The sequence below is a fragment of the Gobius niger genome (genome assembly GCF_951799975.1).
Source record: "Gobius niger genome assembly, chromosome: 4".
Taxonomy (NCBI): domain Eukaryota; kingdom Metazoa; phylum Chordata; class Actinopteri; order Gobiiformes; family Gobiidae; genus Gobius; species Gobius niger.
In genome coordinates, this window is record NC_136855.1 from 31,226,126 (window position 1) to 31,238,361 (window position 12,236).

At 43.7% G+C, this 12,236-nt stretch overlaps 1 protein-coding gene across 4 annotated transcripts in view; it reads left to right on the plus strand.

Annotated features, from left to right (window-relative positions):
- The first annotated feature begins 1,205 nt into the window (after positions 1 to 1,205).
- mtss1lb (MTSS I-BAR domain containing 2b) overlaps positions 1,206 to 12,236 on the plus strand; it is a 63,585-nt gene continuing 52,554 nt past the window's right edge. For 2 of the 4 annotated variants that reach the window (XM_079554700.1, XM_079554701.1), the window contains exon 1: positions 1,208 to 1,702. In XM_079554700.1, coding sequence (XP_079410826.1) covers positions 1,616 to 1,702 — 87 coding nt within the window. In that variant the 5' untranslated portion in view covers positions 1,208 to 1,615. Of the gene's footprint in view, positions 1,703 to 12,236 lie in introns of all 4 variants that reach the window. The other 2 variants (XM_079554702.1, XM_079554699.1) reach the window with 2 other exon arrangements.

Sequence of the window (12,236 nt, forward strand, 5' to 3'; positions counted from 1 at the left end):
TTACCACAGGCCAGTTTTCACCGCTCTTTGAAGCATGTTTACCATCAACGCGATCATTTTCGCCAAAGGCCCCGTGGGAAAATCATAGAGAGGCTTTTTGAGAATTCATCTATGTCTAAGCATGTTCTTGGCACGTTTTGGTGGTCGGATATTGAGGAGACGAGGTATAAATTTAATACACAGGAAGGATACAACGCAGAGTCAAGAAGCTCACAGGTTATTTGATATCTAACATCGCCTTCCTTTACTCAAGGTCATAGAAGAAGCAATGCACGCTCAGATGAACAGGAGACGCATGGGGAGCGCAGGTGGTATTTATACACTCTGTACCTACAGAGCTGCCAGACGGATCCACTATGGGAGATAATTGAGCATGGAAAGAGTGTGTTTCTTGCATTTCTTTGATTGCAATTATGTAATATGATTAAGCTGTATGTGACTTTACGATCAGGCGCCTTGGGCAGAGTGGTATTCTCTCATTATAGTATGAAGGTCCCAGGTTTGACACCCTGCAGGTCTGGTACCCAGCCCCTTTTGAACATGACATGTTGAAGGATGGAGGTAAATGATAGAGGTAAATGACAGAGTATCGAGTGGGCCATTTATGTTCACAATTTCCTAATAGCTACAACAAAAGGGACTATTTTAATTAGCTGTTTCTTGTCTATATGTGTTGCCCCTAAATGAGACGTATCGAGTAAGGATAACTTGACTTATGGTTTTACTGGCACACGGTAATAAAAATCTATATTCTTTCCTCAGCTGTCTTATTTCCCAGAACATGACTCCATCTGTGACCACAAGAATATCCAAGACTGTCTGACCTCTCACCTTTGACTCATCATTTAGTCCACTTACAAGCTCGGGTTTCTGACTGCACATAACATGGAAACAGGTTGTTCTTGAAAGGTTCACCATCCAGCTCTTACATTGTAAAAAAAATGTTTCGTAGTAGCATGTGAGAAATAAAGTGGAGAGTTGAATGTGACCTATAATGGATTGAACACTGCTGTTTGTTACACTGTTTGACACTACACCCCCTGCCGTTTCTCTGGTCGTCTTGTATGGCGCATGTATGAGTGTGGCACTCGGTGCTTGTGACCATGTGACAGCGGCTCCGTGGTTGCCCAGCCTCCTTTTGGAGTCACTTGTATAGATCGTGTTACTGGCTGTTCGACCCGCACCGCTGTGCCCACTGCCTCTGCACCAATCACAGCGTGCCTATAGCTCTGTGCACATGAGAGCGCACAAGCACAGACCCAGGCACAAACACGCGCATTGCGATCCCGCTCTTGCGCTGCGTTCACATGCGTAGCGGTGTCTCCGCGTAGCGCTGGCTGCGCCAAGATGAGCGTGGTCGAACCGGTACCATCTGCACGTCTCTGCTTTGCCTGACTGACCCAGAGACTCGCAGCCCATCTCCCGTCTGCCCCACACTGCAGCCCAGCCCTTTCTCTCGGCATCTCTCCTTCACACTTTCTCCGCTCACCGCATCCTCTCGGGCTAAGGAAAGGAAGACCGGGGAGCGCCAGTGGAGGCTTTTTGGAATACGTTTTGCATTTCATTTTTCAGGGTGTTGGTAGCGCGCATTCAGCGCGCCTCTAAATTGTAGAGAATGGTGGATTTGGCAAACATGGAGACCGTGGAGAAGGAATGCGGGGCCCTTGGGGGTCTGTTCCAGGCGATTGTCAACGACATGAAGGTAAATAAACGGCTGTCAAATTGATAATATATCACTTATAGCTAACGCCATTCTGCAAATACATGTTGTGCCTTGTTGTTGAAGACTGGCCTCCTGCAAAGCTTGACTGAGAATGCACAGCCTGTATGTTCAGTCCACTATGTAAATAGTCATAGCACTGTAATGCGGCGGCACAGCGCTCTTATGTGAAACCCAATATACTCTTGCTCTCTTTACGAACAGCATTGGGTGTCCTGTATCAAAATTCCCACCAGTCCGGTGCGTGCATACGTTATTTTATGCATATGCTCTTGTGTGATAGGGACAAAAATGCATTGGGCTCATACGCACACGGTGTCATACCGGTTGCCATGTTTAAATGCACGACTGGAGTCCCGGTAATCCGGGCCAGTAGCCAGGCGAAAATGAGGCACAGCAGAGGGCTGTGAGGTGACTCATTCAGACTGCTCTCTGCTGCTCTCCCTTTGTAACAGAGCTGAAGTCCGTTTAAAGGCGGAGGACATTCCGTTAAATGCTTGGCCTTGCGGGTGAGAGAGAACTGATTGAGATCCTACACGTCGTCGTCATGATCATTGTCGCCATCACTCGCTCCGCAGTTTTGGACAAAGCCTGTGTGTCGGCCGCTGTGTAGACATGACTACTGCACATTGAGCCGCGCTTTACGCCGCTGCTGTACAAAGGGACACTGCGCGTCTCCGCCAGAGTGCAGCGTCATTGATTTTGTGTCTGGCTGATCTGGCAGCAGCACATGAAGGCGTGAGAAGGCGCGCAGCCGTCATGCGCCCATGCCTCGGTGCCGTGGACCACCGCTCTGTAGTGGTCAGTTCCAGGAGTTATAGTGCTTTTTTGTCTTGCTCCTGTCAGTCAGTCGCTCTGTCTGCCAGTACCCACCCATGCAGGATGCAGCCTGAGTGCATGGCTGCCACAGTGTGCAGTGCACTATGCTGGAGTCTGGGTTTATCTGCTGTTAGGATTTTGTAGGCCTATTTCTGTTCATTATTTTCATTTATTTTGTGAGAGGAAATGCGTCATAGCAGGTGATTATATTATAGTGTTTCTACATGTTAACACGTGGATATCCCAAAATATTTTCATAGATTTTCACTTGATGTTAGAAAATATGAATTCTGCCTGGTTTCGACATGACAACAGGCATGAACATCATCCATTCAGACTGGTTGCATAGCAACATGAGCACCTATGACACAGCACTGCTGCTGCACAACAGGCTGCACATGGACGTGAGGAGGGATGAGCTACTCTCTAACTGAGAGGCTTTATTCTCCATGTATGACTGAAGTTTGAAATAGAACCTTTTGCAATTCAAGATCAGTAAAATTTCGTTAAAAAAATGGCATACTTCTTTGTAGTGGTCCATCCCTTTGTTCCCAAGGCATTCAGCCTAACATCAGTGAGAAAAACTCTGGAAAAGACGAATTGTTTTTCTGAGACATTTAAGATGTTGCTGCTAACATCAACCACACTCTTGTCTTTATATTCATCTCAGACTTTTTTGTATTATGGGAAAGTGTTTACACTGAACTTCTCACCATACACTGCTTATGTCCACAAAAAAGAACCAAGGCTGTTTCTACAGTCAGCAGAGAAAAGTGTTGAAAAATGCACTTTTCCTTCCTATTTCCTCGCTATCTGTCTCTCTCTGACCCTTGCCCTGTCTGCAGGTTCTCCCTTCCTCAGTCTGTCCCATGAGCCGTCTCCTCCCACAGCAACTGTCACACCTAAAACTGTCATCCCCATTAGCTGCTTTCTGCGTGCCCTTTTGAACCAAATGCAGGTCCTACAGTGTATTCCTGGGTAACAGTGACATCAACCCTAATTTCTGACAATACAAAATGCCTGCTGCTTCCTTTGTTGGCATAGAAAGGAGCGAAGCGAAATAGGTCCTACACAGCGAATCTGTATATAGCCAAACTGTAGTGTCTCCCCTTACATTGGAACAGTCTGAATGTGTGTTCAGGAAGTGTGAGCGCAGACGACTGCCAATGCTGATCCCCGGGGGCTGTGTCTGTGAACTTTCCAGTGCATTATTCACTTAGAGCGGCGGCACACACAGGTCACCGAAGGCTAATATGATGAAATGCTTGGGTCACGTTCACGGTCAGCTGCTTATATATAGACCCATGCTATAGTCGCTATATTGGCGGCATGTGGTGTTTTTTTTTCTTCCCCTCAATAGCAGTTGTATGTCAAATATGGCACAGTGTCATAAGGGCAGAAATATGGTACTGCTTGTGTCACGGGCGGCATCACAGCCTGCAGGCTTGTGTTATTGATCAGGGATGAGTCCAGACAGAATGACATAGGCACTGTTTCAGTGAGCCATTCGCTAAAACATAATGTATAAATAAAATAAGGCCTATACTTAACTGGAACTGAGATACTGTAATGTCAGTGGCCACCTCTCGTTGTTTGACAGCGTTGTGTACTACTCGCAGGATCTGAACCCCAGAATACTGTGTGGAGGTTCAGTGATTTATCGAATGAGCTAAACAATCATAGGCCGTTAGAGGGAGTAGTGGTATACTTCTCTGGGTGGATACCAGGGTCCCACTTTGCCCATTGGGTTTACTTTAATTCTGACCTCTGAGTGTGTTAATCTTACTGGTGGATATGTGGAGAGAGGCACATGATAACATTTTAAGTCAGAAAACAACCAATATGATGAAATGATGTATGAGTGCAAAAAGATTACCGCACATATTCTTATTTTAAAGCAGTACTAAGTAACTCTTGCCCCTAGAGGTGTCGTAGCATGTTGCGATTCTTTTAACTTATTAATTGTCCGTGAGAGTAAATACTGTACTGACAGAAAAGGCGAAGGGAGAGAGGGATATTGTACATCCAACTACACAATGGAGATAATCTTTTCACTCAAACTTGTCTGTTAATACTGATTTAAGTGGCGCTAGCCCGCAGTTAGCTTTGCCCGTTGGCCTGTTAGCTTCTTCTTCGTGATTCTATTAGTGTGTATTGGTGACTCCGGTCCGGTGGCAGGCAAGTTGCAAGTGCGGTTTTCTGGCCAGAGACACCAGGGGGAGATGAAAGACCCCCCAATCATCCCATTAACACTTGTTTTATCCCCAGAGGGACTACGAAAAGGATTTATTAAGGTAAACAAGTTACTTTAAGCTGAGCAGAGATTCTCGGACTTCCTTATCCATGCACAGTTTGGAGAGGATCCCAAAACATCCCCAGGCCAGCTCAGGTACATAGACAAGGCGTAGACATGGATAAATAAGGTTTGAGACCTTCAGGACACCTCCAACCTCATTTCCAAAGTGAGCTACATCATACAAAACAAAACAAACATCAGAGCCACTTTTGCTTTCAACTTAAAGGAACAATTTGAAGAATGAAGGCTCTCATTCATCCCGGGAGTATCCATCGTAGAAAAGTTAAATCATCGACTGGACTGTGTTTTGGTAAAGTTGAGCTTCTTCTTAGCTCTTTAGGTCAGAAAAGACACTATTACCCAAAATGGAGTGGTCTAAATAAGCCCAAGGCTCATCCCAAGAGGAGGGAACTAAACTGCCAAACATCTCTACTGAATTGTTTACAGCATCACTCAACTAGCAAGTCTTTGTTCAGGCTCCTCTTGGCAGGAGCCTCTTGGGAGGAGCTCCTCTTGGAACTAGGCTCCTCTTGGGAAGAAGAAAGACACACACATCCACATCCTCCACATTTGGCTTTCCTCTATAGTTCAGTTTCCTACTTCACACTGTATTGATGGACATGTTTGCAATTGTGCTTATTACTCTATAAGTTGGTGCACAAACAGAAAATGTCAGTTTCATGACTGCAATCAAAGTTGACTACAAAAAGTTGTGTAGAAATATGGAAAGCCAATGGGGAGCTACTTGGAAAGCTTTCAAGTTACCGGTTGGTGACACCTGTGCTGCATGTTAAGTTTTTGGAGAATTTAGCCACAATGGTTCGCTATACAAAACGTACTTTGTGTTCTTACGGTTTCTCTCACTTTTGCTATGTCTCGGTGGGAACGCTGTACTTTGCTGATCATATAAACATCTGCTTTGCTCTCACTCCTCAGGCCAAGATTTACACTGGATTTTACCCAAAGAAAAAAGTATAAGTAAACTCTGTGCACACGGAGCATTCATAAATCCTAACATTATTGTCCCGTGATTGTATGCGGTTATATCAGAGTCCATTCTCACTCACTGTCGGGCCACCATTTATGGGAATGCTTGGTGAAATGGAAAACGAAGCACTCCATAATTAAATAAACATCAACAGAGTGGAGCAAGTGGAAGTAAGCCGGCTATTGTCATTCATTTTGTGTTAAAGGCCTCTTTTTTACAAGGCATTTACTGGATAACATGTATTGTATTTAGTTTATGTAGAAATGCAAAAGCTTTTAGGGAGCTTTTTGAAAGGGGCTTTAGAGGTTCTGGTCGCGATGGAGACATGTTCTAGTCAAATGTTTCTGCTGTTCTCGGGACAAAGATAGCTTATTGAGTCAAGAGCTGGAGAAGGGCTTCCGAATGCAACGAATGAAGGCCTAAATGCAGCTTAAAGTGTTGACTTATTTTTCTGTGGAAAACCAGGAATGACCGATAACCCAATGGCATTTAAGTGTCTGTGTTAGTCCAGAGAGTTTTGATTGTGTGTGGTCCATGGATTCCCGTCATTAAAATAAAGTAAGCATTCTTGGCTGTAAATTAACAGACAGATACAGACTTCTGCCAGTGTGGGGCTCCAGTACATCCACAGTCAATGCCCTGTTGAACATTCCCTTTATGATGCAACATCTTATGTGTGCCTGTACTGCAGACTTATTGCCAAAGTTCAAATTGTTTTTTTTGTTTTTTTTTCTATAGTTGGATAAAATATGACTTTAGACCAAAAAAAAAGACATTGTCCTGGGCGCAAAATTGCAAAGCTTTTCATTAATTGTGCACTAGCAGGTTTGTTTACATTACCAAGACAGTATTGCTCCCTGATTGTTTTTTTTAAACGGGCTTATAAACTTAGCTCTGTGAAGAATACAGAAAGTAAAGAAGGAGTTTGACCAGAACTAACTCTGAAATCTACTCCCTCTTTCATGGTTTGTGAAAAACAAACAAACAAACAAACAAACAAACAAACAAACAAACAAACAAACAAACAAACAAACAAACAAACAAACAAACAAATTGCTGGTCAGTAAGTTAAAATGTGCCTGTAGCTACCTTTTTTTTGAAGCTTTTCTTAAGGGATGTCCCAATCTGCATTACAGGTCTATGCCTTTCTATAAACATGCAAGATTAAGGCTGATCATGGTATCTGTGTTTAGCATTAGCAGTGCTGCATTAAACCTTAAGATATCTCAAAATACTTGGATCGGCTACAGATTCTGGATAAAAAAAATAAAAAAAAAACATTTATAAGACCTTTTTTTAGTCAGGAAAGTGTACATTTTTCAGAGGAGTCCTGGCTCCACAGAGGACCCTATTGCACATGTCTTTATTGGTTGTGGAAACTTACACAGACATCGAGAGAATATGCAAACTCCACAAAAGTTTTGAATTGAATCCAGGATCTCTTTGCTGTAAGGCACTAGCCTCTGAGCCCCTATGCTTCCTTGAACCCCTTGTTGCAGTACATTACTATCTGAAGAGGCCCAGCTCCGTGTGTAGCTGTATATCATCCCTGCATTTGTATCTCGTTAGCATTCGTTCATGCGCTTGTTAGGACCCCCCTCTCTGTGTGAATGGGGAGCAGTGGTCAGAGGAGGGAGCTGGGAGAGGAGCCAACTCTCCTCCTGTCAGTGCGGCCTTTGTGAGGCCTGTCAAAGCCTTCTCATCACTGTACAACACACTCATCATTATCAACAGGCCACGGGGCTCACTATACACTCATGCTGCAAATCAATAAACTCTTGTTCAACTCCAAACATAAGCTATAGCAACCTTAGTAAGACCTTTCGATTGGCTAATGCAGACAATTAGGCAGATATTAGCAGGGCATAGTGTGCATTATTATCTACTTGCACTGCTGTAGCGCTACAATCTGTATCTCACATATTAAGCTGATACATTAAATTAAACATCATGAGCTGGTAAGAATTACTTGCATTGTTACTTTACTGTCGGCAGCATTTGACCAATCTTTGTGTCAGAACCCTTCTCCAGATGTTGAACCAGGTCAGGAGCGCCTCGTTGAAGGATTTATTTAAACTCACTTCATGAAAGCCCAAGTGTAGACACCGCTTTAGCATTAGTCACACCCCAACACCTCTAAGTGCTGAGGTCAAACGTGCATGTGTTGTCACTTATCCCCATGTGATCCAACAGCACACCTGCACTCAGACAAAGCCCTATATTCTACAGTGTGTTGGAACAGAAATCCACTGCACAATTGGTGTTTTGTCACAGATAATGCCAACTGCAATGAATTATCTTTATACATTTTTATTTCATTGTACACACTAGCATTTTAGAGACTGATACATTAACTGCCAAATCAACAAAGATCTTGATAAAAATGCAGATCTATTTCACATAGTATGGGACAATTAGGGATACTGAAGTGTATAGAACCGCTAATCAGTAAGTTTTATGTAAACTTTGGAAGATCAGCTAATGATGTTTTACACTGCATATGAATATGTCATAATATAAGCCATACGCAGGCGACAAGCGGAGAGTTTGCTTTTTTTTATGTTTTGGCGAGCGATTTAATAAGCAGCTTGTGTTTGCGGACTTTTTTTGTCGTTGCTTTTACTACTTTGGAATGAATTTGGTTTATTGGTTAGCATATGATTTCGCTACTCTCTTTACAACTGTGAAAATTGAGGATTTTTATCAACTCTGTACTATATATTATTTTTCAAGAAGAATTTCTAGAATATGTAGGGTATAGAGGATTATTACAAGATTATAAAGTGGCAACTGGTTGAGATTTGTGATTAGCTACTACAAAGCTGTTTTCATTGGCTTCATGCTGTCAATATTCCATCCATCCATCCATCCATCCATTTTCTTCCGCTTTATCCGGGGCCGGGTCGCGGGGGCAGCAGTCTCAGCAGAGATGCCCAAACTTCCCGGTCCACACACACCTCCTCCAGCTGTTCTGGGGGGACCCCAAGGCGACACCAGGCCAGCTCGGAGACATAGTCCCACCACCGTGTCCTGGGTCTTCCACGAGGCCTTGTCCCACTAGGACATGCCTGGAACACCTCCCGTGGGAGGCGACCAGGAGGCATCCGAAACAGATGCTCGAGCCACCTCAGCTGGCTCCTTTCGACGTGAAGGAGCAGCGACTCTACTCCGAGCTCCTCCCGGGTAACTGAGCTCCTCACCCGATCTCGAAGGGTGCGCCCAGCCACCCTGCGAAGGAAGCTCATTTCGGCCGCTTGTATTCGCGATCTTGTCCTTTCGGTCATTACCCAAATCTCATGATCATAGGTGAGGGTGGGAACGTAGATCGATCCATGGAACATCGATCCATGGAGGAGGCTGTCAATATTCCAGTTTCTGAAACTTATGGAATAACTAGTTTACATGTGTGAACAAAGTTAGTCTTGTAATCATGACAACTGTGATCAATCGGGATATCCCAATCCAAATCACGACGCAGGGACAACGTCTCAGCGCGCAGAGAGCATCGTCAACATCATCAACATCATCAACTGAGCTGCGTCTGGGTTTTGCTTTGCTTCTCGTGTATTTCCAGTAGACATAGATGGTGCATAGAAGTACTTTCTGTACTCAAAAGACCAAGATTCCTTGCAGATAGAACATGCGCAGAACACAAAATAATGTTCCTTTCCAAAACGCATATTTATAAATATTGGGGTTAGAAAAGGAGGAACCAAGGGGTCATATTTGGGGTTTTTGCCGTTGTTTACATGGCCATGCGCAACCGGGTTATTGCTAATATTCAGATTATGACAGGGTTATTGACTTTTTATGTCATTTTATGGTTAGTGGTTGAATCACGAAACCATAGAAAAATAAGTTGTGCTTTATAATCACTTGATCAAACGTGTTTATGCATTGCACGGTCATTTCCCCAGTGACATTTTTGACCAAATACTATTAATCGCCGGATATTTAAACACATTTCCTATTCGATTGTCATGGTGTGAACTCTTAAAGCCATACTGCAGCACCATTTCACCCAAAATGTGAAATATAATACAACATCACTGGCTCATTCCTATGGAGATGCTGCTGCTTTGTTTTACAGGTGGCCAAACATGGAGTCTCAGTAGGTTACACATGCTTAATTGCGATAACCTGAGTTGCGTTGGGGAGTCTAGCGGAGCATGACTGGATTGTTTATTAATGCTTTGAGTTTAACATCCATTTATGTTGCTGTTGTGACGTAGCAGCGTATAACCCGGAGTGTTCCGCGGTGTGGCTTTATACTGGAGTCTGGAAAGGTTTCATACCCTCTTTCCTTTGAATGGGTCGAGAGGGAAGAACTCTAATGTGGTCGCAGTGTTGCAACAAGCAATGCCTTTCCGGGAGGTAGTGACTTCAATACTTACTGTACTGATTTTGGATACTCAGTGGCTTTGTCTATGCTAATACAATTTACAACCAGATGGCCTATTTGCAGTAACATTCATTTTATTTTTACTGCCCCATCCTCCGCGACCACTTACGGTATCTCGTCGCTGATACCATCACACACCCTCCACGGCCCGTCTTTTGTGCAGATGGCTTCCTCTTCCCCTTCATCTCTGTGTTTGGATTGGAATTAGCGCCTACTCTTCATCAATTATGCATCCAGACACTCTTCTCTCCAAATTTGCATGTGGTTCCCTCGCCATCCTTGCCAATATACAGTGGCGCGTGAGTTTTCAAGTCATATTCAGACGCTGCTAAACAAGTTTGGGATCTCATAATGGGCATTGTTACGCTAAAATTGATTGCGGTAAATGGGTTGCTTCGACTGCTGAATTTGCGGTGGGGAGGGAGGAAAAAAAAGCTGCAAAGTCAGACACTTTGTCCTTCAGCCAAACAGGCCTCTTCCTCCCGGCGCGGCACGATGCTTTGTTTGTCTGATAACAGCCATTAACAACAGAGAAGCAAAATACATCTACAGTCCATCTCGTAATCCAATCATCTGTTTGTCCAATATGTAAGGGAGAGGTTTTGTTTACGTTGGGTGTTATGGCTGGGTTTGAGGTGACGTCACATTCTGTAATCTGTGGTGTTTTGGGCATTTTATGTGTAATGTCAGAAGTTTAAAGTATCGTGAATAACTTTTACATCTAACATCTCCTGGTTTCATATCTGTTTGTGAATTCACTTGCCCCGGTGTCGGCGATTTGTGATCTGATCCCTCCTGTTTGGTCATAGCATGATTCAGTGTTTTGTTTTGCCCTGTAAAATGCGGCTCTATGCTCATATACACCCACTCGTATTGGTTAGTCACGATTAGCACATTTGATAAGTATCTATATATTCAAAGAAAAGTGTGACATCATTAACAAACCGCCCACCCATACCAACAGTGTGCCATTTCATTTTGGTCGAGTAGTGGGGGCGGGGCACCAGAGCCAAAATGGCTAGAGCCGGCCGGAAGAGGAAACTCAAGTAATTTTCTATAATCGTGTTGGAATCATCTTGGTTACTAACTCTCCAGGGTGAACTCCACCTTAGTCGCATAGTGTGTGTTTGGAAGATAAGAAGCTCTCAAGCTCTCAGTTCAAGACAGTGTTAATTTTCATATATTTGGTTTAGTTTTGTCTTATTTAGTGAAATAATCCTCTTCGGTTTTAGTCTAGTTTTAATCGATTTACTTTTAAAATCTTTATTCTAATCATATTTAATCACGGTCCTTTGCTTCATGTTCGTTCCCCCACATGAACAAAACACAGACCTGTTCCATTGGCAGTGGATTAAAGGTAAGGTTCAGGTGTACTTTATTGTCCCCGTAAGGAAACTAGTCCTCTGACTTTAACCCTTCCTCCAATGCCACTGGGGCAACCCGTAAGGAGCAGTGGGTGACGGCAATGCCGTGCTCGGAGACCCATCTCCAGATGTAGGGCCAGGCTGATGGTCAGAATCACCTGGCTGGATCACCTATTGTACATGTTTGTAGCGGTAGGAGAGTATGTGGAGGAAACCTATGCAGACACGGGGAGACCATGCAAACTCCACACAGAAAGGCCCCATCCAGGTGGAATCAAACCCAAGCTTGTGCTTCTTTCTGTGAAGCACAAGCGCTAACCGTGCTGCCGCATTAATGATATGAGGCACTTTCAAACTATGTAGGCGCATTGAGTTGCCTTGTGTACGAAATGCGCGGTATAAATAAAGTTGCCTTGCCTTGCCTGTCATACAAAGTTTTGATGATTTTTGCCTGTTCTTTTCATTTTTATTCAGTCATATTTTAGTCGAGATGAATATCTGTACATTTTAGTTTGAGGTTGACATTGGGCCAATAGTTAGGTATTTTAGGATATCGGCTATCGGTCGACATACAACACAATATAACACTGATATCTCCATAACTGTAAGTGATAGAGACTTTTTACATTGGAAAGAGCTCAGTTAGA